The sequence below is a fragment of the Ursus maritimus genome, unplaced genomic scaffold (assembly GCF_017311325.1).
Source record: "Ursus maritimus isolate PB19 unplaced genomic scaffold, ASM1731132v1 scaffold_14, whole genome shotgun sequence".
In the NCBI taxonomy this organism is placed as follows: Eukaryota; Metazoa; Chordata; class Mammalia; order Carnivora; family Ursidae; genus Ursus; species Ursus maritimus.
In genome coordinates this window covers 42,245,802-42,271,554 of record NW_024423786.1, presented here as the reverse complement: position 1 = coordinate 42,271,554, position 25,753 = coordinate 42,245,802, and the positions used below count along the sequence as shown (strand labels likewise).

Sequence of the window (25,753 nt, the reverse complement as noted above, 5' to 3'; positions counted from 1 at the left end):
GAGCATAAGCAGGGGGAACAGCGGAGGGAGAGGGAGAAGCAAACTCCCCGCTGAGCAGGGAGCCCGATGTGGGGCTCGATCGCAGGACCCTGGGATCATGACCTGAGCTGAAGGCAGATGCTTCACCGACTGAGCCACCCAGGCGTCCCCACCTCATTCTTTTCAACTGCGGCATCGTATTCCATGGAATAAATACACCAGCCTTTACAAAATCGTTGTCCTATTGATGGACATGGAGACTGTTTTCTGTTTTCACCAACACAAGTACCTTTGTCATGATACTTCCTTGAGAGCACGCACGGATTTTCTCTAAAGGAGACAGGGCTGTGGGATGGCTGAGACACGGGGATGCGAGCTGCATGTGTTAACACACCCTCCCATGATCCCCCTGCAACGGCTGAACCAATTCCCACACCCCCAGGAGCGTGAAAGCCTGGTTCCCCTCCCCAGTGCTCAATATTAAACTTGTGGAGATTTGCCTTTTGAAGAGTGAAAATATTGCTGTTTAACGAGCCTCCCTGTCGATGAGTTAGGGAGAGCCTCCTTTCAAGATTTTTTTTTTAAGATTTTATTTATTTATTTGACAGAGAGAGAGGCGGCGAGAGAGGGAACACAAGCAGGGGGAGTGGGAGAGGAAGAAGCAGGCTCCCAGCGGGGCAGGGAGCCCGATGCGGGGCTCGATCCCAGGACCCTGGGATCACACCCTGAGCCGAAGGCAGACACTTAACGACTGCGCCCCCCAGGCGCCCCTCAAGATGTTTTGCTTCCCTCATTTGGGAAAGGCCTCTGCACTTTCTCATGTTTTAAAATGGGGGTCATTTGTCTTTTTCTTGGGGTTTGTAGGAGCAACGCTCCTTTTCGAAGAGATATTGCAAAACACAAGTGGTGACAGACAGTTTTCTCTCTTTCAGAAAGTCATAAAAGCATCTGCTTGCATAGAAACGGAGGGGGAAAAAAAAGCCTGTGGTGTGTGTCTGTGTCTGTGTTTTTTTCCATAGCTTGACTTCAACACCCACACACGTTCAGTGAAAACGGAGCGAAGACCCCAAAGATTGCAACGGCAGAGATGAAAGACAAAGAAAAGCAAGGTCGTTGTACTAGACGCTTAATAACCAGAAGGGCAATGGTCCGCCAACAGCTGAAACGTGCCTTTTGTGTTCCGCAGAAGGCTCGCTTTGCAATCCCAGGGCCGGCTCCTTCGGCTCCTTCCCGTAGAAATCTTTTCTCTACCAGTAGCTTGGGCTCTGGGCTCGTGCCCACCAGGTGCCCATCTAAGGAAGTGATGTACGTCTGTGGCCCCCGGCTGGGGTTATCTGAGAGGCTCATCGCCCGTGCTATGACAGAGACAGAAGAGCGCCAGATGATAACGGGGAGTGGCAGCCCAGGCTTCTTGACTTACCCTCAACCGCAAGGGAACTTATCTCCACAAGGCATCTTCCTGGGTGAAAGCTAAAGTCTGGGGGCTTGCGAAAGCAGGGCACTTAGGGGGTGCAGAGGAGCTGAGGAGGAAGGGGGCAGGAGATCCGTCCTCTCTGTAGTCGGTTCTGATGGGTGTGTGTGGATGAGGCCCAGGAGCAAATGTAAAGATCATCTCCGAAGATGGGTGTCATGTGGAGTACAGCACCAGTTATATGTATCGTGCAAAAAGACTCTCGAGGGGGGAGGCTCCGGCCATTTTTCAAAACAGGCTTGGAAGAGGTAGTGCTTCCAGCCTTTGGGAAAGGGGCTAGTGAGACGAATGGAAGCCCTGGTGAGGTGTGCAGCAAACAGACCCGAGAAGGAGCGGGGGACAGCTTGGCAAGCAGCAGGGCCCCGCTGGACAGCTCGCGGGAGCACAGGTCGCTGGACCCTTCCCTACAGCTTCTGGTTCAGCGGGTGTGATGGATCCCACAGCTTTAACAAATGTCTGGGTGCTGCTGCTGGTCTGGGGAACACACTTTGACAAGCCCTGGGCCAGAGAGAAGTTGCCAGAGAAACCTTTAATCAGGGAGAAAACAGATGCCGGGAGGTGTTTTAGACAGTTGGGTCTGTGATCTCTCCGCTGGCTGCTGGGGGAGGGAAGTCAGAGAAGTGTCCGAGGACACAAATGCTCTATGGCAAAGTCTGCAGATGGCAGATGAAGGACCACATCTGCCTGGCGAGCTTCCGAAGGCAAGGGAGCCTCGAGTCCTCAGTGGTACCGGCTGTGGAACTCTGGTGTCTTAGAAGGGTCACCCTGGCCAAAACTGAGGGCCAGGGTCAGGATTAGATTAAGCTGGGATGGAGAATAAAATATGAGTGAGAAAGAGACCACATTCCACCCAGGTATTTATTATTTTACCCATTAAAATCCTGTAAAATTGAAGTAATAAGTACTACGCATGTGGCCAAATAAAGGTCAAGTCATTCTTTGAAGCGTAAAGACAAGAGACTCCTATTCCTCGTTCCTTTTCTCCTGGCTTCCCATCCTATTCCCCCAAACCAACATTTCTGTGCTTCTTAAACTGTATTGAGTGCACAGATCCCATGGGGATCTTTTAAATGCCAATTTGACACAGTGGCTCTGGGGCAGGGCCTGAGATCCTACATTTCTAACAATCTCCCAGGTTATGTTGATGTTGGTCTGTGGGCCAGACTTTGTATTGGAAGGTTTTAAATCATTCTTTTAATTCTGTGCTTTGGTAATCAGTTTGAGACATTATTCATATGCTTCTTGCTATAATAGATGAGGGTTTTCTTCCTATACCTGAAATCTTATTTATCTTTCCATCTTTACGATATAGTTTTATTCAGAATTTTTATCGATATTAATAAACCATGTTGATATTATAGTGACAATGTAAAGTTGTTCAGTGAAGAGCCAAGTAATGAAATATTATTGCATTTCATTTCTCATAAAGCCTTTTGTTTTACCCAGAGTTTTGAATTGTCTTTCTTTTCTTCTTACAATGTCTTGCTCATAGTAATCCTCTGTTTCTCCTCCAAAAGCTCACCATAGCAGATATTCTATTAAGTCCCCTTTTCTCTGGAAGACTTCCCTACCTCCCCTCTCTTTAATTCTTCCTCAAATCCAAAACAAACTCTTTCTGCCTCTGAGCAGCCCTCAAGCCATGCACTCGTCCTAGAGAATCATCCTCTCTCCTACAATATCCTATTGCAACTCATTGCTCAATTGTAACACAACCTTCCAAAGCCATTTAGCTTCTTCACCCCATCAGTAGGGATATCTCTCTCTGCTTTTCTTTATCTCTCTTAGTCCTCCATCGTGCATCTACGTGTTATGTGCTCAGACACACACACACACACACACGTATATTTGTATACATGCATGAGTATATACATATATGTGTATACCTCATGCTGATTTCTTATTCTGTCTTGTGTTAATTACTCGGTATTTGCTTCATCTCACGCACTAGACAGTGACCGCTATTAGAATTTCCCAATGGTTTGCTGCACATCAGGGTTGTTTCTTACCCTTCTCCTTCTGGCTCCTTCCCCTTTCTTGTTACCATTCTCCCCTGTCTTCATTCTTCATGAAGATGCCTTTTGCTTCTTCCTCTCTTCCACGTCCCTCTTTTAAGAGACATCTTTCTCTGTGGAACCAAAACGAATTCATGAAAATAACAGCTACAGGAAGAACCTTTGGGTTTTCAGGAGCCATGTGGTGGTGGAGGCAGGTGAAGGCGTGAGCACGTTGCTGCTGTGTTTATGCTATGTTGCTCACCTGTGTGCCCACTGCTAAGTCCTTCATTTAATACGTATCTCTCCAATGCATCTGTGTGCAGGATATGGACATTTGGTAATAGGGACTGTATCTTATATAATAACTTCTTAGAGGAAGCTTCTCCTTGTGTCTTGGAATGGCTCTTCTTTTCATACTTCAGCATAAACGTCACCACCTCGTGTCCCCAGTTAATCTTCTCCCTTTATCCATACCCTTTGAAATGGACTTGGCTGCTCTCCCCATGGAGAGGTGGAGTCTATTTCCCCATTGCTTGAATTTGGGCTAAACTTATGATTTGCTTTGTCCATTTGGATGTGGACAGAAGTGGCCATAGCCAGTTCTGAACCCAGACCTCGAGAGGCCTTGTACATATCTACTCTCTCTTTTAGGACCTCATCATCACCAGGTGTCCAGACCCAGGCCAGCCAGCCGGAGGATGGGGGACCCCATGGGTGAGCACGAAGGCCGTCATGCACAGCCAGCCCCGGTCAACTTGTTAGCAGACACAGATAGACGAGCAGCCCCAGCTGAGGTCAGCTGAGGTTGGTCAAAGCCAGAACTGCCCGGCTGAGCCCAGTTTAAATTGCAACTTACAGAATCAGGAGCTAAATAATAATCACTGTGGAGAGATTTGTTAGGCAGCAATAGCCGACTAATACACCTTGTTTCTTTCCTTCCTAGCACTTCTCAGGAAATTCAGCTAGCTGCTCCAAGACGCCGCTTCCTTAAAAAGGACACACTCTCTCTTGTAGAATTATTATGGTACTTCAAGGGTTGATGTTTGTAAAGCTCCTGCACAACCTAGGTGCTCTGGACATTCATTTATTTTCTCTTTCCCTGGAGAAGAGTGGGGATCACAGTCAGAAGGAAGCCTGAGCTGTTCTTCTTCACGAACAGGACGCAAAGCCACGAGAAAGCCCTGAGAGACTTTGGAACCGTAAGAAGAAAAGTTGTGGGAAAGGGGGAGCCAGACAAACAAACAAAAAGCAGAACTAGACCCATAAATACAAAGAACAAATTGATGGTTGCCAGAGGGGAGGGTGGGGTTGGGCACGATGGGTGAAGGGGACTGGGGTGGGGGGTGGGGGCAGAAAGGAGAACCCAGGGTGAGAGAGCAAAGCAAGCAAGCCTGCTAATTCCACTGAATTAGAGTGATGTTCTTGCATCGTCATTGATCGGATTTCTCTAATGTTGAGAAATGAAGTCTTTTTTTTTTTAAGATTTTATTTATTTATTTGACACAGAGAGAGACAGCCAGCGAGAGAGGGAACACAAGCAGGGGGAGTGGGAGAGGGAGAAGCAGGCTCCTAGCGGAGGACCCTGATGTGGGGCTCGATCCCAGGACCCCGGGATCATGCCCTGAGCCAAAGGCAGACACTTAATGACTGAGCCACCCAGGCGCCCCAAGAAATGAAGTCTTTTAACAAAGAAAGGACCAGCGCTGTAGCTTTGGCACCCACAGAATGCCCAGCAACCATAGGGCATAGATATTAATGTCCTCTTTTACAAAAGAGTAAACTGAGGCTCTGGGACGCAGGCCATGCAGTACATGTAGGCATCGGGCAGCCCCAGATGGAACCGTAACTCTGTGATGACCCCTCCGACAGCCAGCACTGCTCATGCGCTCGGCCAGCTGCAAGGCCCTGGTGTGCTTCTTGCCCGTGTCAGCTCTTTTTGCCCTGACAGCAACCCTCCGAGGGGCTGCTATCGCCACATTTTACAGATAAGGAAAGTACTTGCCTGAGACACAGAGTAAGCGGCTATCACCCCAGCACTGTTCTGCTGAGTGTGAACCTTTCACTCTCTTTCTTGGCCATCCCCAGAGGTGGCGGGGAAAGTTTGAGAAATTGGGTAGATAGTAGGCGCCTTGCAAAGGAAAGAGAAATGAGTGAAATCTTTGAGGGCAGCAGGAAGGAAGAATGGGTCATCTTAGAGGTAGTGGAGGGACTGAGGAGTGGAAGGGGACCTATCCCCCCAGCCTCTCCTCAGAGTTTCTTGGATGTAGGACAGCGGACGTCTCCCTTTTATGTCATTTGGAATACAGGGAGAAAAGTCTTCATTAATACATGTCAGAGAAGGGGACAAGAAGAGGGGTCCCAAACTCCTACAGCTTGAGATATCTTGAGTAACGTGCTCAACACCATGGAAAAACGAATTCCAAGTTTAAAAAATATCAAGCAAATTTCTCTCCTGCAGGACCAGTCAGAGCCTTGTTCCCTGCAGGACCCCTCAGAGCCTTGTTTCCTACAGGACCCCTCAGAACCTTCTCTCCCACAGGACCAGTCAGAGCCTTGTTCCCTGCAGGACCCCTCAGAGCCTTGTTTCCTACAGGACCCCTCAGAACCTTCTCTCCTGCAGGACCCCTCAGAGCCTTCAATATGTTGCTTTGCCTGTTTTGCAAACAGTTTCACCTTTTGCTGAATACCTACCCACATCTTGGGCTGGGGGACTCAACTACAATGTTTTGGGACATATTTTTCTAAATGTGGTTAATATGGACACTGGATGACTATTTCTTAGATGGAACCCTGTGAGCACACTGAGGCCCAGGATGGCGTCTTAGTTCGTGATTCCCTGCATCCAGCCAGTAGAAGCTCTGTCAGTGCCCGTGTGCTTGGCAGGTGCGTGGCTGAGAAGAAAACAGAAGCCCGGAGGCCTCGGGTCAACTGCCCCTCCCCCACCCCAAGACGCTCTACTTTGGGCTCCATTGTAGGGACCTGATCCTTTGATGTGGTTGCTTTGATGTGGCCATTTTGAAACTGAGGACATTTTGACACAGCTATTTTAATGCTGTGGAAATTTTCTGACTTTTTAAAAACACCAGCCATTTTGAACTTTCAGCTTTTGAAAAAAATATCAAGTATCTGTGTGGCATGGGGTCAGGGACCAGGCGAGGGTCAACATGGTGGGGAGGACAAGAGACAGGATGAGGCTGTGGGATGGGGGGGGGGGGAGTCCATATTTTTATTTACATTTCTTACAGGGAAAAACAAAGAGTGAAAAGTTTAATGGTCTGATTTTGAGGGTCACCAAAAAGCCCCCCAGTTATAAAGCCTGTCAGTTATCAAGACAGGGTGGTATTGGTGAAAAGAATAAGCAAACAGATTAATGGAACAGAACAGAGAGCCTGGTGATTGACACCCCTGAATACAGTCAACTGCTCTTTGGCAAAGGAGATACAAAGGAGAGACAGTCTTTCCCACAAATAGTGCTGGAACAACTGGCAAGCCACAAGTAAACCAAGACAAGGGAATGAGTGGAGACACAGACCTTGTACCTTTTATTGTTTATTTATTTATTTTTAAATTTTTTTAAATTTTAAATTATTATTAATTTTTTAAAAAGATTTTATTTATTTATTTGACAGAGAGAGAGAGACAGCCAGCGAGAGAGGGAACACAAGCAGGGGGAGGGGGAGAGGAAGAAGCAGGCTCCCAGAGGAGCAGGGAGCCGATGCGGGGCTCGATCCCAGGACCCTGGGATCATGCCCTGAGCCGAAGGCAGATGCTTGACGACTGAGCCACCCAGATGCCCCAGGCCTTGTACCTTTTATAGAAATTAACTCAAAATGAATCACAGATCTTAATATAAAATGCAAAACTATAAGGCTCCTAGAAGACACCACGAGAGTGAGCCCAGGCGACCTTGGGCTTGGTGATGACTTTCTAGATACAGCACCAAAGACACAGACTGTGAAAGAAATAACTTTGGACTCTTCAAAGTTACAAAGTTACAAACACCTGCTCTGCAAAAGATGATGCCGAGAGAAAGAAAATGAGCCACAAACTGGGAGAAAATATTTTCCAAAGTCACATCTCATAAAGGACGATGACCCCAAAACAGACACAGAACTCCTACAACTCACCAATAAGAAAACAACCTGATTTAAAAAAGGGGCCACTGGCCTTAACAGACATCTCACTAAAGAAGTTATCCGGATGGCAAATAATCATATGAGAAGATGCTCCACGTCGTAGGTCATCAGGGAAATGCAAATTCACACGACAAGGTATCACTACACACCCAGGAGAATGCCCAAAATCTGGGACACGGACGATGCCAGGTGCTGGTGAGTATATGGGGCGACGGGACCATCCATTCAGGGCCGGTGGGAATGCAGAATGGTACAGCCGCTCTGGAAGACAGTTTGGTGCCTTCTTAAAAAAAAAAAAAAAGAAAGAAAAAACTAAACATATTCTTACCACCCGATGGAGCAGTCGAGCTCCTTGGTGTTTGCCCAAAGGAGCTGAAAACTTATGTCCACGTACAATCCTGCACATGGATGTTTATAACAGCCTTATTCGTAATTGCCCAAACTCAGAAGCAACCAAGACGTCCTTTAGTAGGTGAATGGATAAATAAGCCATGGGCCATCCAGACGGTGGAACAGTTTTCAGTGCTAAAAAAACAAAGGAGCCAACGAGCCATGCAAAGGCAGGAAGGAAACTGCGATGTATTTTACTAAGTGAGAGAAGCCAATCTGAAAAGTCTACACCCTGTAGGGTTCCAACCATATGATGTTGTGGGAAAGGTAAACCATGGAAACAATAAAAGATCAGCGGTTGCCAGGGGTTGGGGGGAGGGAGGGAAGGATGAACAGGGCGGGGAGCAGAGAGGATTTTTAGGGCCGTGAAATGATCCTGTAAGAGGCTGTAATGGGGCACACACATTACAGTCTGCATTTGTCCAAACCCATAGTGAGTACAACACCAGGAGCGAACCCTAAGATACACTGTGCACATTGGGGGATAAGGATGTGTCCCTGTAGGTTCATTGATCGTAGCAAATGTATTGGGGGGGGGGTCGCTCCTGTGTGGCAACCCGGGGTATGTGGGAACTCTCTGTACCTAAAACTGCTGTAAAAAATTGTCTTTTTTTATATATAAAAAAATTATATATATAAATATATATATAAATTATATATATATATAATTACATAATTATATATATAAAAAAGCCTGTCAACACATCTGGCCCTGTCATTGTCATCGTTCACTACAAAGGCTCCCCAGCAGTTAACAGGGGCCCGCCCTCCATCTGGGGTGCGGGGAGGAAGGGAGGGAGGAGGTGAGCGCTCTCAATTCACCCCGATACCTCCCAGAGGCAGAAGTGGGAGAAGGGTCGGTGGCAGAGCCGAGCTCTGGCTCTTGCGGTGGCCCAGAGAAGCGGAAGCTCGAAGGCTTCTGGCCGGTGGGAGCTCAGGCTGAAAGCCTGCCCAGAGACCTGGTTTTATTGTTTCTCCTGAAGTTTCCCATGCGGCAGCCCATGAGTCGTTAGAAGTGGAACCTGGGTCATGTCTTGCCTACATGAATCCCTTCGGGGACTTTCCATCACACCTGGCATCAGGTCAAAACGACAGCCTCTGGCCTCAAGTCCCCACATGATCGGGCCCTTCCTGTTTCTCTGGCTGCCCTTCACACCTCTTTGTGCCCCAACGGGTTGGTCCTCTCATCCTCGGACACATCAGGCTCTTCCTGACACCTGTTCCCACTGCGGGGAATGGTCATGGCAATCTTCACCTTCGCGGGAAGATCCTGGGATTCGGGTCTTAAATGTCAGGGGCTCAGTCGGTTAAGCGTCTGCCTTCGGCTCAGATCATGATCCCAGGTCCTAGGATCGAGCCCCACGTCGGTCTCCCTGCTCAGCGTAGACCTGGGCTAGCCATTGTGGTGGCCACTAGCCACCTGTAGTTATTTACATGTAAATTGAAACCAGTTGCAAGACAATAAATACAATACATCAGTTTCTCAGTCGCACTTGCTACAGTTTAGGTCCTCGTCAGCCACCTGTGGCTGGCGGCTGCCCATTGAACCATACAGATAGAGAACATTGCCCCCCTGGTAGAAAGCTCTGTTATTGGATGACACTATCCTGGACCCCCAGCGCTTACAGGAGGTCTATCTTTTCCATTAATGTAGTCAAAAGATGGTTTGTAAGTTTCTAGAACGTGCTGCTGGGCTGCAACCATGGTCAAGATACTCCTGATCCCTGTCCTCGTGGAGCTAGTGGACAAAGAGGGGTCCTCACCAATTTTGCCGCTCGGAAGTTTGCCCGGGGACTCCTTGTACCTGCAATGATCATGCCCTCACCACCAAACTGCTGTGAACCCCTTCCAGACTCTTTGGACTTCCCAAGTTAGTGAGGCCTTAATGGAGGAAGAGTAGAGATCTAGCATGGCTTCTTCCAAAGACCCCCACCATGCTTTTGGAATGCGACTGTCCCACTCTGTATGGAAGGCTCGGGACAGAGTCAGGATTACGACTCTAGTTTAAATACGGAGAATCCGGGAAGCAGAGGCTGCAAGCAAAACGCATTTCCTCTCTGCGGAGACTGTTAGACACGTGGAAGGTGGGGACAAGCAGGAGGGAGCCTAGACGTGGCGCTCCCGTTGGCCCCTGCAGCTAGGTTTGTGGGTCTTTCCTCTGTTGCCGGCAGCTGAGTTTTGGGCTGCCGCATCAATGCTCCGGGTACTCCCTCAGCTGGCCCTGGGACCAGGGGTCACGCACATACTGCCCTGCCTGCTAGAACTCTCCTATGTCAGGGTGAGAACACAAAGTGAGAAATGCCCTCTGTCAAAGGACACCTGCAACTCAGAAATGCCCAGCTCTGAATTCCACCTGCACATGGAGAAACACGGCGAGGGGACAGAAGTCGGGGGTTCTCCCCACGAGGAATGAACCTCCACTGGACGACAGCAAAAGGAATCACGTTGGTCTTGGCTCCTTGAAGAAATCAGTTCTCTCTTCCTCCTCTTCACATCTCCCTGCCTCCCCAGCCTTGAGCCTCCTCTCTACATCCCTGGGGAGGCTGTTCTCAAGCAGCCCTTCTAGAACTTGGTGTTGCCCGAGTGTCCCTACCTCGCCTGGACCCTGAGGGACCACACAGAGAAGGAAATCACCCCACGACAGCACATTTATCCTTCTCTTCTTCCCTGACCCCCTCCCTGACTTCCCTTCCTCCCACCAGCCTCACCCCAACCCTCAGCGTCTCCCTGGGATGCCCTTACCTGGTGAAGAAATGGCTTGAGGCCCGAGGAGGTAGAAACACGGGGGCTCCTGCACCCCGAGCACATGTCAGCCTCCTGAAATCACTCCCAGGTCCCGGGCCAGCCCCGGGGAGAAGGAAGTGCCCTGCTCCCCAGGCCTGAGGATGGCCAAAAACCAGTTCAGGGAGCATGTCTCCTCTCTGTCGCTCCTTCTTGTCTCTGTCCAGGATTGCCAATGCAGAGAAGTGAAAGGCCAGAGCCCTTGACACAATACTCACCGACTCTGGGCCGAGTAGCAGGGAATTCACGGCTCCGTCAAGGCTGCTGAATCAACTGATGCTTTCATTCTTACTGCTTATGGTCTGGAGCTCTCGTACGTGCTGTTCGTTGGCCTTTCCCATGGAGAGAGTCAATCGAACTTCATCGGATGCAGCCCCGGGCTCTCCAGGGACGGACGGGCCGAGGGTCTGGGGAGGGCCACCCTGCTGCTCCGGTGAGTCCACGGGACGATGAATGAACCGAAGAGAGGGCGCCAGTCTCCACGAGAGTGTAGCTGTGATTTTCCCCCAGAAGGAAGATAAAAGAGAGGTCTTTGCTGTAATGACAAGAAGGAACCGACTTGGGTCTTTCCTCTGTTGTAGTCAGCAGAGGCTACGGGCTGCTGCTTGTACCCCGCGATTATCCGCTTACACGCCCCTCCACTGACCGGCGCAGCACCTGACCCTGGGACCCGGGGCGGGGGCGGTGGGGGGGGGGAAGTGGGGGGTGTGCAATTGCATCGTGATCGAAGACCCTACCATAGCTGTGGGCTGAAAAATTTCATCTGTGAGCACCATTAAGGATATAATATTTCATACGTTTTGGCTTTTCCAAAAATGTCATCGAAAAGCTATCATGCATCAGATGAAACGTGCTGTCGGTGTCCGTGTATCTGATGGAGAGTGGTCATGTCGGAACGAAGGAGTACTGTATCTGACCCCGACTTTAAGGGGTCTGTGACCCTCCAACACTCCCTGGCTTCCTAGACACGCATCCCACACACGATTTTCTAAAGCAGCGCTGTTCTGGAGGGTTTTCTGAGACCGTGCTGTCTTCCGCGGCAGCCCCGTGTGGCCCCCAAGTACTTGCAATGTGGTTGCTGAGACTAAGGAACTCGTTACATTTCAGTGTGGCCCCCAAGTACTTGCAATGTGGTTGCTGAGACTAAGGAACTCGTTACATTTCAAGTTTGAATTTGAAAAGGCCCGGGTGGCCAGTAGCGACCGTGTCTCTATCGGGTGGGAGGGCTCCAAGGGTTTGGGTACAGCTGTCAAGGCCAAAAAGGGTGGCGGACCGTGCTGGGGGTGCTGGTCCCATGCAGGCCCGGCCAGACCTCCCCCTCCCCCATGGAGACCTTAGAGGTGCACACTCATAGCAAGCTGGCAAAGCTGACCCTGCTCAACAGCCTCTCTTTCCCCCCTTTCCCTGTAAGTAGCTGTGCTGTCTAGGAAAAAGACATTGTTCTTAGCCTCCCCCGTCTGTAGACGAGTCTTCAGAAAAGATGGTTTCCCTTAGCCCAGCGGTTCTTGGTTTTTCACTTCTGATTGCAAATCTTCAACTCTGCTGTTTGCTGGAACTGCAGCTGGTGACTCCTCGCTCCCCACCTTCCTGGGCCACCCCACCAGTGACAACACAGGCAGGGGTGGCCTGACTTCCTTTATAGTGTTTTGGCCGATGTTTCCTGCCCAGAAAGCATAAAAGGTTTGCCCCTCAACCCAGGCAGAAAGCAGACCAGCCTTCTGCCCCCAGAGAGCAGAGCAGCCTTGCCCCCTACACGGAGCTGGTGGGGCCACCTTCTGGAGTCTGTCCCGCTGCCCTCCGCAGTGAGTATCACCCTTCCCCTCTGCACATCCCAAGGTCTCCTATGCCCTCCCTTGTGCATTGCTTCGATGGCTTCTAAAAGCCAGGCTTTTGCTCATTTGTCCAGTGGTCATGAGCACCAGGCACTTTGCTAGAAGCTTCCAGGGAGGCAAAGGTGAATCAGGTAGTGGCTTGCCCAGGCTTCTTAGGATGAGTAATAAGACTCCCCCTCCCTCCCACAAACGTGAAGTAACGGTCCAAGACAGTCTGTTCTGTGATTTGTCCCTTACAGGAGGGAGAAGCAGGCGCTCGGGACAGGTGACAAGAAGGTGGTCATGACCAGGAGAGTGAAGCCCCCAGGAGGGCCTTGGGTCTGAGAGAGTGCCCCACGGATGGGATGTCTCGGGCAGCACTCTGCATAGCAGTGAGAAATTGGAAACAAGCAAACTTTGCACTAAGAGGTGACCGGTTAAGTGAACTGTGACATAGCCAGACAACGGACTACTGCCATCCAGTCTGATGACGGCGCCATGTTAATTAGCAAAAGTGGGCTGGGAAAGAGCGTAACTAGAAAGCTGGATCGATAATTGTTTGTGCAGTCCGATTCCCTTCCCAATAAGTGTGTGGGTGAGGTTATGTTGCAGAGAAAACGTCTAAAAGGATGCATCTCAGAAAGTGACCAGCAACTAGCCCAAGAAAGGGCTGTTTGAGCAGTTTTCATGGTCTTCCTCGTATTGATTTGCTCTGGGGTGGGGTTGTTGTTGTGGTTGTTGTGCAATATGAAATGCACAGAATGCCCTTTATAATCAGAAGAAAGCAAAGCTCCTTTATTTTCAAGAGCTCCTCAGGGACTACGGCTTTGTCCTTTCCAACACAGGCACCCTCTCCAGTTTCCCATCAGCCGGGGCTCTGTAGCCGCCCAATGCGGCAGGCGAGCTGTCCCCGAGCCCGGCGCTGGACATGAGGGGCGGCCACCAGCCTGCCGGAGCCCGTCTCCTCCTCCCTCTGCTGAACAAGCCCCTGGAGCTTGACGCCTTTTTTCTCCATGTCTGTCTGACTGCTCTGAAGCCCCCCACCAGGACTCCGCACTCACAGGGTGCTCAGTGCAGCGCCCACGGGGGGGTAAGGGGTGGGAGCCCGACCCAGGCTTGGCCAGCGGACGGCCTGGTAGACAGCTCAGAGACCCCGATTTCAGACCGTGTGAAAAAAAGCACAGCTACCAAAAAAATGCAAGAGATGATTCAATCTCGGTGTGGCAAAGTGAACAAAAATCAAAGCAACACCCACATTCCTGACTCACATTAGTATCTGTATCCAATTCACCCGCTACAGTGAGCAGGGAGGCTGGGGCTCCATGATGATTTTTTTTTTTTTTTAAAGGAAACTCCACACCCAACACGGGGCTTGAACTCAGGACTTATAGATCAAGCGTCCCAGTGCTCTGAGTTAGCCAGCCAGGCGCCCCTCCATGATGATTTTCGTGTTGATTACTTAAGGACAGTGGAGAACAGAAAAATAATGATTGGATAGTAATGGAAGCCAGCCCAACTTTTCCCAGAGTTGGGTTTTTGTTTTTGTTTTTGTTTTTGTTTTGTTTTGTTTTTGGTAAAGTAGCAGCTTTCCCTTCTTTCTACCACCACCAAAGCTCCTGTATACATCTCCTGTTTTCTGGCTTTCATGCCTTTGTGGATACGTTACCCTGCCCTTGAGCAATGTTCTCTCCCCTCACTGCACATCCCCATCCTCTCCAGTCTTCAAGAATCAACAAAAAATGTCACCTCCTCAATGAAGCCCTCCTGGGTTTCCCCATGCTGGAGTCCTGACGTCCTTCTCCTGATTCCCAAAGCAATTGGTAGCATTTAGCATTATTGGTATTTGCAGTGATGACGTATCCATTGTACTTGAATGTGAGCTTCTTGTGGACACGGATCATGTCTCATACCATGTTTAAGCCGAGCAGGTGTATTCAGTGTCAAGACACACTGAAGGAGTAGCTGGGGTATGAAGAATGTTCCCCCCTTCTCATATAGCCCTCTGCATTCTGCAAAGAGCATTGCACTTGGCCCTTGCCACAAGCCCTTGCAAGCCAAGGACATCTAGCCTCGGTGAAGACATGTCACTTCTTGCTAAGTTCCCACAGGCAGAAAGGGATGGACGCAGGGACAGCTGGGGGTCCGTTGTGCTTCCCCTCACCGCATCCGTTATGCTGCAGGACACAGGCAGGCTTTTCAGATTTGAGCAATTGCAGCCCTATAATGAGGCACCCTGAGCATGGCGGGGACAGATTGGGGCAGCGCTGAGCCAGATGCCGGGGCACTCCCATAGACCTGAGAGGGGCCTGCTTTCAGTATGTTTCGTTCTATGTGGGTGTTTGCCTCCTTCTCAGGGGCGAGAAGAAAATGAAAGCGAGCTTGGAGACTTTGCAATTGGTGCAATAAAATCTCCCAAATATTCTGATGGAGGAGGGGAACTAGATGGAGGGCCGTCCGCGGTGTCTTTTGCTGGTGGGCCTAGGAAGGAATATGTTTTGATTTTACTCTTTTTGGCTCTCTCTAAATTTTCCATGAGCCAGAAACACATTGACAACAGCAGCAAGATAAGCCTTCACAAGAAAACTAATGTAGGATCTCGAAGTTGCAAAAAGTAGCCACAGAGAATTTTTTTTAACTTCTTCTTCTTTTTTTTTTTTAAAGATTTCATTTATTTATCTGACAGAGAGAGACAGCCAGCCGAGAGGGAACACAGGCAGGGGGAGTGGGAGAGGAAGAAGCAGGCTCCCAGTGGAGGAGCCCAATGTGTGGCTCGATCCCAGGACCCGGGGATCATGCCCTGGGCTGAAGGCAGACGCTTAACGACTGAGCCACCCAGGCGCCCCAACCATAGCGAATTTAATGACTGGTCCTGGCTATTTTCCAGGCCAGCTGGAGCCGGCTGTGAGAGCCTTCCGGGGACGAGCTTTGCAAACAGGTGTATGGTGTAGGGAACGGAAGCACACTGGGGCTTCTTTAAAAAAAAAAAAAAAAAAAAGGCGGCAAGTTATTTTTACGAGAGTTCTTAAAATAAAATTTCATGCGCAAAGTAAAATATTTAAATAGTTTACAAAACCTAAAGGAAAAAAAATGAAAGTCTCGCTTTCCGCTGGTCATAACTGTTCAATCTCCTTCCAGAAAATGTTTCAGTACTGATCAGCAGTGACGTGTGTAACTTTTACATATTAAAAAAAAAAAAAAATCAAGCAACATGGTCTTTCACCTTGCATTTCTACCTAATACTCTTGGTGACCTCCTTATATCAGTGTGAGGTCTGTTTCATTCTATTTATGGACTACTTGTGTTTTATTGAAGGGTGTATCAAAATATTACCAATTGCTGGGTATTTAGATTATTTCTAGTTTTTTTGCTCCGAAAACAAAATGCTGCCACATGCATTTCCCAAGGTGTATCTCTATGTTCTTTTGTTAGAGTGGTAATAGGGCGTATTTCCAGTGCTGAGTCAGAGCTATTGCGCTTTGTAAATTTTGACAGAGAGAGCTTCTGCAAGGTTGCACAGGGCAAGGTCAAGAGGGCAGGAGGGGTGCAAATAGCAACCCTCCTGTCTCCAGCACTGGGGAAACCATGGAGGGCTTCACTGAGGAGATGACTTTTTTTTTTTTTTTTTTCTGGCCCTTAAAGGCTGGAGAGCGGGGCGGACACGCAGTTTACACTCCCCACTAACTGGCTATAACTAACCATAACCAAAGCCATTCTTTCTTCTTCATGTGACTTTCTTCCTCGGGAGTTTGCTTTCTTCGATATTATCTCTTAATAGTCAGTCTTTTTATGCAGGTAGAAAGAAAGCCCCAGGTACTAGAAATATATGAAGTGTTTTCTGGCTAATGTCTCAAAAAACAATCTCCCTGTCCCCCAAGCTGTGATAGAATTACATAAGCTGAGCTGGGAATTCCCACATTTAACTGGGCGTTTAAAAAAAAAAGATTTTATTTTTTAAGAGCGTGATTTGGAAACAAAGTAGAGGACGGGAAAGTCAGTGGGACAATATGGAATTGGGGGGGAGGGGCGATCCTCTGTGATGAGGCCAACGTCCCTGCTCCCAGTCGAACAGCCGCCCCCTAATTTCAGCATCCATTGGCGAGTTTCCAATCCCAGGACTCCTTCTATATTTAGTAGCTGGCATCGTATATATATATACTTTTCACTTTTTTAAAAAAGATTTTATTTATTTATTTGACAGAGAGAGAGACAGCCAGCGAGAGAGGGAACACAAGCAGGGGGAGTGGGAGAGGAAGAAGCAGGCTCCCAGCAGAGCAGCCTGATGCGGGGCTCAATCCCAGAACGCCGGGATCACGTGCCACCCAGGCGCCCCTACTTTTCACTTATTTGCATCAGTACAGGCTCCTGGAGCCTCACGTAGTTGCATGTGCTAGAATGATCGCCACCGTTACTTAATTTGCTGCCCAAATCACCTCCGATTTGGCTAGTGGGAGCCCCGGCAGGTTGGCACCTACGTCCTTTGACGAGTCCTCATGGTCTTTCAAACACTTGGTTCCTACGCGAAAGAAAAAAAAAAGTCAGTTCCAGGTTCCTCTTAGTTTCCCTGCCCCAGCTCTGGAGTCAGACATTTGTCTAGAGTCCCACTTCCTTTGGTGGAAGAAGGCACTGGGTGCTTATTCTCATTGCTTTTGGGTCCTCTCGGGAGAAATACATGTGGATATACACACAAATCAATCATCTATCAATCTATCTATCTATCTATCTATCTATCTATCTATGCTTTAAAAACATGAGTTCAGGGGCACCTGGATGGCTCAGTCGGTGAAGCATCTGCCTTCGGCTCAGGTCATGATCTCAGGGTCCTGGGATCGAGTCCCACATCGGGCCCCCTGCTCAGCGGGGAGCCTGCTTCTCCCCCTTCCCTCTGCCCCTCCCCCTGCTTGTGTGCACTCTCTCTCAAAATAAATAAATAAAATCTTTAAGAAAATAAAAATAAAAACACGAGTTCATCTTGAGGCCTCAACTCCGATAAACAGCACAAGGCACCCCAAGGCATTCTTGAGAAGCTGCTGGCAGGAAGGTTGCTGGGAACGAGTTCTGGCCGCCTTCTTCCTCCCCTGCTAAAGGCCAGAGAGGACTCTGAGAAGGGAAGAAAACCAGCAAGCTTTCATGAGATTTCACTGTTTGTCCTTCCTTCCGTTGAGCCATTTTATTGGGGTCCAACTACAAAGAAACTGCACACGTTTGAAGTGCAGAATGTAAGTTCCGACATGCGTATATGCCCATGAAACCGTCGCACGATCAGTAGAGCGAGCCGATTTGTCACCCCCCAAGGCTTCCTTGTGTGCCTTTGCACCTCCCCCCGCCCCTCGCCCTCCCCTGCCTCTTCTCTCTCTTACCAGGAAATCACAGGTCTGCCTTCTCTCACGATAGATTAGTTTGCATTTTCTAGAATTTTATGTAAGTGGAATCACACGGTATGTGCTGCTTTGGTCTGACTTCTTTACTTAGCATAATTATTTCGAGACTCATCCGCGTTGCTGTCTGCATCTGTTGTCCGTTCTGATTCCACTGTGTGGCCAGGCCATGGTGCGCTTATCCCTTTCCCGAGACTTGACAGACATTTGGGTTGTTTCCAGTAACTGCTGTTACAATACAGCTGCTATGAACGTGCGTGTATCAGTCTTTGTGTGGACGCAGGCTTGCGATTTTCTTAGGTAAGTCCCTAGGAGCGGGATGGTCAGATCACAGGCTGAGTGTATGTTGAACTTTTTAAGAACCTGACAAATGGTTTTCCAAAGTGGTTGTACCACATGTCAGGTACTGAAAACCACCGTTCTTTCAGGAAAGGAGGTGAAGTCACGATGTTGTGTTATGGAAAGGAAACCAACAGGTTAGGGTTGGATCTATGAAGGGGAATTGTTTTCTTCTAGAAACTTGGGGTGTGGCGCCTGACATGGTTCTTAAGGAATATACTTGCTAAAAGTATAAAAAGAAATGCCCGGCCCAGGCAGAGACCCTTCCTTGAAGAGAGGCCAGCCGTTGTTCCCTGAGTCATATCGCAGTGGGTTTATAGAGATTCAAAACACATACGAACGACAGCCAAGATTTATTTAAGTCACTTGGAGGCCCTTTGTGTTAGGGAACTAAGTACATCTTCTTTGTTAAACAAATCCTGGGACCTCCTTTTCCTGCTGGAGGCAGGGGACAGAGAAAATAGGGCCCGTTTTCCTGTCCTGGGGTTGTAAATGGAGCATGTAGGTAGGAGAGAGGGCTCTGAACCCCTCTGGGAGAGGGACCCCGATGCTGGTAGAAGCCAGCCCTTGTCCTTGTCCTTGCCATGTCCTTGCCACCTGGTTATCCTACGCAGTCTGGGCCCAGAGGGTTCTCAGGTCATCCTCAGTCCTGTGATCTTCAGGAGACCCCTGGTTGATAACATAAGGGTGGGGGTATTTAGCAAAACAGATCGCGACTGAGAAGTTGAGTCAAGAGAAAACGAGCTAATGTAAATAGGACGTGCTGGGAAAACATTAAGGCCCCGAAGGGCTCTCAGGGGAGAGGTTTCTCTCATTCCTTTGTTAACAACTAAGATCATTTTGAAATCTAGAATATTCGGCTTGACATCAGTGTCGCAGGGATGCTGACTCTTGCTTGGGAGTCTTTCTTTTCATATGAACAAATGAATTTAACACTCCATTTCCATCTTTAGGTGTTTATTACTGTTCTTTTGTAAGACAGACCTCTTTTTGATTTTTGTGCTCTCTTTCTAGAAGCGAGCTCGCATCTCTGGTCCATCATGGTGCCCACAGAATTCACAGTGAGTACAGCCATGCTCCTCAGTCTCCTCCAAACACACTGTCGTCTTGCCTGTGTTGGGAGGTGTGAGAAGGAACCCGCTGTGGGGAGGGATTTCTCTGCCTGGTTTCCGGGGGCAAGATCTCTGCTGAGCAGTCGATGCCAGCACAGAGGGCTTTGCAAATACGCAAAGCCAGAAGAGCTTTGGCGTATGCGGTGAAGTGAGAGGAAAATGTTATCTTAGATTTTATTAACAGGTAAAGGGGTTGATGATTTTTAACTAGATGTGCTCGGTTCCCTGTGTCTGTTCTCAAGCTGAGACAAACAAGGGTGAGGAACCATGCAGAATCTGGTTTGACAAAACCCTTGGTGAGCCCTTGGGTTGGGCTTCTTGCGTAACAGGACAGAGCCTTCAGGGAAACCACAGAACGGTACATGGGTGTTCAACTTGTACAGTTGCACAGGGCCGTATTTAAAAGTGCCACCTGCTTGACTTCATGCTCTGCTGTCTTGAAATTCTTAACAAATTTGGCACAAGGCATCCTGAACATTATGTCGCCTGTCCCAGGGCTTGTGTATGTGCACGCACGTGAAAGGGTGTGTGTGTGTGTGTGTGTGTGTGTGTGTGTGTGTGTTGGTGTTTCATGAGCAGAGGATACATAGCTTACAGGAGACTCAGAGAAATCTGGACCCAGAAAAGTGTAGGAGCCTCTAGGACCTTTTTGGAAGTATGGACTAGAGAGGAGAAATCAGAATCATTCAGAGTTTGATAAAAGTTTTGTGACCATCCTTGGTCCCAAAGGGGTCCTATCCCATCTGAGCCCTTGTCACATGTCCTGTCTCTGTTGGTTTGCCTGTGTGTGCCCTCCACTAGGAGGTGGGTCCCACAAGAGCGGGAACCATGTTTGATTGAGCCACTGCTGCATTTTTAGCACGCACATGGTACATGACAGCCTCGGTGCGTGAGGAACGTTCATTGAATATATAAATCTGTTGGGTGATCCAAGCAGACGTTCTCAGAAATGCCTCCTTTCCATGCATACACATCACTACCTCATCATAGAGTTTTGGGATTGGGAGGGTCACGTGGCCCCCTCCCCTGCCATCCTGCAATCCTCCAAAGGGTCCTCCTTGACCTAACCGTGTCTGGTATCTCCTTGCAGAACCCCACCTCCAACATATCTGATGACTACAGCTACCACTCCACGTCTTCCATGGATGACGACCCTTTTGACTACGGGGACATATACTGTAAGAAAAACGACGTCAGGCAATTTGCGAGCCACTTCCTGCCACCCTTGTACTGGCTCGTGTTCCTCGTGGGCGTCGTGGGCAACAGTCTGGTCATCCTCGTCTACTGGTACTGCACACGGGTCAAGACCATGACCGACATGTTCCTCTTGAATCTGGCGATTGCCGACCTCCTCTTCCTCCTCACCCTTCCCTTCTGGGCCATCGCCGCCGCTGACCAGTGGAGATTCCAGCCCTTCCTGTGCAACGTGGTCAACAGCATGTACAAGATGAACTTCTACAGCTGCGTCCTGCTGATCATGTGCATCAGCGTGGACCGCTACATCGCCATCGCTCAGGCCATGAAAGCACAGACCTGGAGGCGGAAAAGACTCCTGTACAGCAAAATGATTTGCTTCACCGTCTGGGTATTGGCGGCCATGCTCTGCATCCCAGAAATAATGTACAGTCAACTCCAGAAGCAATCTGACATTATCATCTGCACCATGGTTTACCCTAGTGACCAGAGCTCCAGAGTGAAGTCAACCGTCTTGACCCTGAAGGTCATCCTGGGCTTCTTCCTCCCCTTTGTGGTCATGGCATGCTGCTACACCATCATCATTCACACTCTGTTACAAGCCAGGAAGTCATCCAAGCACAAGGCCCTGAAGGTGACTGTCACTGTCCTTACGGTCTTTGTCCTATCTCAGTTCCCCTACAACTGCATTCTGTTGGTGCAGACCATTGATGCCTACACCATGTTCATTTCCAACTGTGCCGTTTCCACCAACATTGACATCTGCTTCCAGGTCACTCAAACCATCGCCTTCTTCCACAGTTGCCTGAACCCCGTGCTCTATGTCTTTGTGGGCGAGAGATTCCGCCGGGATCTTGTAAAGACCCTGAAGAGCTTGGGCTGCATCAGCCAGGCACAGTGGGTCTTGTTCACGAGGAGAGAGGGAAGCGTGAAGCTGTCATCCATGCTGCTGGAGACGACCTCGGGGGCCCTCTCCTACTGAGGGGTCTTCGTTCTGACATGGATGGCCCTTTTTGGAAGTCACGAGAAATACGGGTACAGCTGTCCCACAGATGCGACTGGAGGGAAACCAATGAAGAAGAAAAAGGAAGTAGGAGGAAAAGAAAAACCCAGAACGGCATGAATTTGGATGATGACTTTAGTTAGAATTTCCAAGCCAGAGCTTTCCAAATTGACTGGCCGTCCCATGAGACTGTTGCCTGGTTCTTGGCTGCAATGGCTGCAATTTTCAAAGGAGGGCTCACAGACGGTCTTGCAGACCACCCTGGCTTTTTGCCACTTGCCCGAGCATTAAAGCAGCCGACCTCTGGAGGGTTTCTGTGACTCCACAGCTGGCTGCAGGGTTGACCTGCCCAAGGACTCCGCTTGTCCACTCGTATCACAAGGGTTGCTCAGCCTGGGCAGGGACCCCGAAAGCCCGAGCTGGCAGAACCGGCCTTGGCTCTGTCATGGGCTCACTCTGCCGAGTGGCTTTTGCGATGGTCCACTATGTCGACTCCCTAGAAAACGGGTTGGTTTTATGGACCCTATTGTTTCTGAGCTTGCGGGAAGGATATCTGCCTCCACGCTGCTTCTCCTTTTCTTATTGTATCGTGTTGATGCATTCAAAGGCTTCCGATTTAGAGATGAGGCTGAGAAAAAAAGTAATGCAATTCACTTTTGCTTTGTGTCTTTTAACTATCTGGCTCTCACATGTGAAAACATTTTATATATTAGAAAAAGTGCTTTTTGATGACTGTGTAAAATACCCATTACTTGTCACTTTCTTTGTCATTTCTATATTTTATAAGTGTTCCATTAAAGGTCCAATAGCCACATCACAGTGGGAAGAATAAGACTGGGAAAAGGAAATAAAATCTCCAAAATACCTTAAAGCCATCTTGACTGCCTGTTGTTCTTGTTTTTTTTTAAAGATTTTATTTAAATCAAGTTAGTTAGGGGCGCCTCAGTGGCTCAGTCAGTTAAGCATCTGACTCTTGATTTTGGCTCAGGGTCGTGAGATCGAGCCCCGCATGGGGCTCCCTGCTCTGCAGGAAGTCTGCTTGAGATTCTCTCTTGCCCTCTCTCTCTGCTCCCCCCTCTCAAATACATAAATTCTTAAAAAAAAATAATTCCAGTTAATTAACATATAGTGTATTATTAGTTTCAGGGCTAGAATTTAGTGATTCGTCAGTTGCATAATCACACCCAGTGCTCATCTCATCACGTGCCCTCCTTAATACCCATCACCCAGTCACCCCATCCCCCCACCACCCACGGGCCCTCTGGGATCACGCCCTGAGCCGAAGGCAGACGCTTAACCGCTGTGCCACCCAGGCGCCCCGGGTGCCCGGTTTTTATCTCTCCTCCACTCAAGCTTATTTCCCAGGTTTGTCCCAATTAGTTTGGTGGAATTTCCAAGGGGGGCTATTCAAGCGGCACACAGACCACCTGGCTTTGCTACTTGCTCTCAAGGAGGCATCTGCTTTTCTCCGTGTGCCGTGAATCACCGGGGTTTCAGGCCTAAGACCATGGGCTCCAAAGGGGACACAGAACCCTGGACTCAGCCACATCCCCCTCCTCCTCCTGGCCCACCTCTAAAGGACATGTCAGGAATGTCCAGAATACAGGAAGCACAAAATGGGCACCAACACGAAGGCTTTGCTAACCCATCCCGTGTGCGGGTGGCTGGGGGTAAGTAAGCATCAGTCTGGGACCGGCAGGGCGACACGGGTCCCAGTGCAACAAACATCGCTTGCAGTTGAGGGGAGGGTGATGTCCCCAAGGCCAGTGGATGGACAGAGCCATCGCTCGGCTACCAGTCCCAGGAGAGCCGGGTGGCTTTTCAGGAACTTGGGAGAATAAGCTAGAAGCATGGACCACACCTAAATAACATGGTGCAGTGAGGTGGAAAGAGCACTCCTGAGTCTGGCTTCTCCGTTCAGTGCCCTTCTGATACCGCACTTCTGGGACCATGTGTCAGGGGGCCCGGTGGAGCTGGGGAAGTGGGGAGGGGTGGAGGGAGAAGGGGTGAGCCATGACTGTGCTTGCTGGGTCTACACTCGGCCTGGAGTTACTTAAGACACACCAGAAATGGAGATTCAGTAGGAGTTGAGAGGTCATGCACTTTTGACCAATGCGTGTTAGTTGGGGGGAAAAAAAACAAACAAAACGCTCGGGACTCCACTTCTCTCCCCCTCTGATTTTTAAGAAAGGGGGTGTGGGATGCCCTGAGAATGACAAACCCTGAGTTACACCCGCTCACAATGGCCATGCCTAGTTCCAAGGGCTTCCTTTGGGACATGCCTGTCACTGCTGTCCCAGACCTAACACAGCTCCAACATGGGATTAGACAGGCCGCCGTTGAACCACATGGTAAAGATTTTACGTATGTTTTATGACAAATTGTCTTAGTTTTTAAATGATTGCATAAATATGACCATTTTACGTTCAATCGAATCTAGGTTTTGGTAGCAGATTTATCCTAAGATAAAAACGTTGGAAGAGACAACACGGGGAAACCCATGAGGAACTGTGACTCACTCGGCATTTCTAGAAAATATGAAAGATAAAAGAGGGTTATCATAGCAAATTACGGTTGATGAGAACTCCATAAATGAGAAAAATCAAGAAACTGAATGAAAGATGGTGTGTGTTCCTGATCAAAAAAGAAATCATCTTGGTTTTTCCAAAATTTTTTTTTTAACTAATTTTAAGTCTACACATCACAGCAGGATGACCTGAGATTCGTTCTTGTGGCGCTGTCTTTCAGGCCTGCGGAACACTCATTCGTTTGGCAAACACCTGTGTGTGTATTATGAGCCGGCCCCTCTCTGCTCACTGCGGCGTAATAGGTTTCCAAAAACTCTCTCAAGGTGCAGACCGGTCTGTAGATAGTTCCCAGGACGAGCTGCACATGGGAGCCTCTCTGGGCGAGTCTCTACACCAGCATCTTTGGGTGTGTCCCGGAGCTGGTGTCTGGGCCAAACGTCCTCACCCCACCCATCATGCCTTGCGCGAGGTAGACACGCTATGTTGAACTAACCCCTTGTTAAAATTTAAAACTGGTCATGTCTCAAATGTGTAGTTCATATATCAGAACTCGGCTGCCAGAGGACTTTGGAGAAGAGAGCCTGGCAACCTTGAGCGATGGGATGTTATGTCCTTAGGGTAGCCATGGCGTCCTGTCACCTATGGGCAGCCTGAGAAGAACTGGCGGTCAGGGGAGGGCTGGCTAGAGTGGGACTGGACACAGTGCCTTCCCATGGCCTTGCGAGCGGTTCGGGTGGCTGCCTGCTGGCCCCTGCGTGCGAGAGAATGTCTTCCCTTTGGCCACAGCCCTTGTTACAGATGGGCCTGTGCAGGGAAGCGACCAGCCCTGGCGAGCGCCTTCCATCGCGCTGGTGGCCCTTCGCTGGAGGCCGTCGCCGCTGTAGTGTGGGGGTGATGGGCAGTGGGTCCACCATGGGCTTCAAGGCCCCGCGAAGGCTGTCCTGAAGCACGAAACCTTTGGACACCGACTTCCTGTTCCAATAAGTGAAAAGCCATCCCCCTGTCCAGACGGCTCTTTGGTGTCTGTAATCTTGGACGGTAGCTTGGTGTCCCGATTCTGACTTGGCTTCATAAGCTGAAGCTTCCCATGGGGTTCAGGTCGAAGGATGAGCAAAGCATCTCTCAGCCTGCCCCCACGCCCCGGCACTGGGGCACGAGGACCTTTGTCCCGCACTGGACTCTCCCTCTTCCTCCTCGTACACTCTGGGCAAGGGGCTCGACAGGACTTTGAAGAAAGGGAGGTAACAGGGCCTCCAGCAGCCTCCCTTACACATTTAGGTGCTCAGAAGGAATTTCCCTCTTCATTCGACAAGTCGACAAGTCGTTTACTGCGCATGATCCATGAATACGGGGCTGCAGAGGGCAGTCATCGGCACAGCCAAGACGCCCACGGTGCTGGTGCCGGGCATTTTCTTTCTCCCCCTCCCCACCCACCCCTCCCGTTGCAGTTTACGGCTGTGCCCGCCTCCTCCTGGGAGCAGGAGTGTTTCTCTAATCATTTCTATTTTATGGGGACAGAAGCCCCCGTAGCTAATGTCCCATTCAATGTCTTTCTTTGGCTTTTTCTATAATGAAAACCTACAAAAGACACACAAATGTGTCTCTCCTTTTGACTCTTCATGAGCTCCCTGCACTCTTGA

The 25,753-nt window shown here is 49.4% G+C and overlaps 1 protein-coding gene and 1 long non-coding RNA gene across 2 annotated transcripts; one reads left to right on the top strand and one right to left on the bottom strand.

Annotated features, from left to right (window-relative positions):
• Positions 1 to 1,629: 1,629 nt before the first annotated feature.
• On the bottom strand, positions 1,630 to 11,336 carry LOC121102396. The gene is made up of 3 exons (XR_005834490.1): positions 10,713 to 11,336; positions 3,457 to 3,575; positions 1,630 to 2,254 (listed from the first exon to the last, which is right to left on the bottom strand). It is a non-coding gene; the product is annotated as an uncharacterized LOC121102396 (long non-coding RNA).
• Positions 11,337 to 12,325: 989 nt separating this feature from the next.
• Positions 12,326 to 22,456, top strand: CCR9 (C-C motif chemokine receptor 9). The gene is made up of 3 exons (XM_008703895.2): positions 12,326 to 12,553; positions 19,291 to 19,337; positions 20,479 to 22,456. Exons 2-3 carry the CDS (start codon positions 19,317 to 19,319, stop codon positions 21,562 to 21,564), a joined length of 1,107 nt encoding a protein of 368 aa, XP_008702117.1. The 5' UTR covers positions 12,326 to 12,553; positions 19,291 to 19,316; the 3' UTR covers positions 21,565 to 22,456.
• Positions 22,457 to 25,753: the final 3,297 nt, after the last annotated feature.

Coding starts and splice junctions, on each gene's coding strand:
- CCR9 (XM_008703895.2), top strand. CDS start 19,317: ATGGTGCCCACAGAATTCACA. Junction 19,338..20,478: donor TGGTGCCCACAGAATTCACA/GTGAGTACAGCC, acceptor ATCTCCTTGCAG/AACCCCACCTCCAACATATC.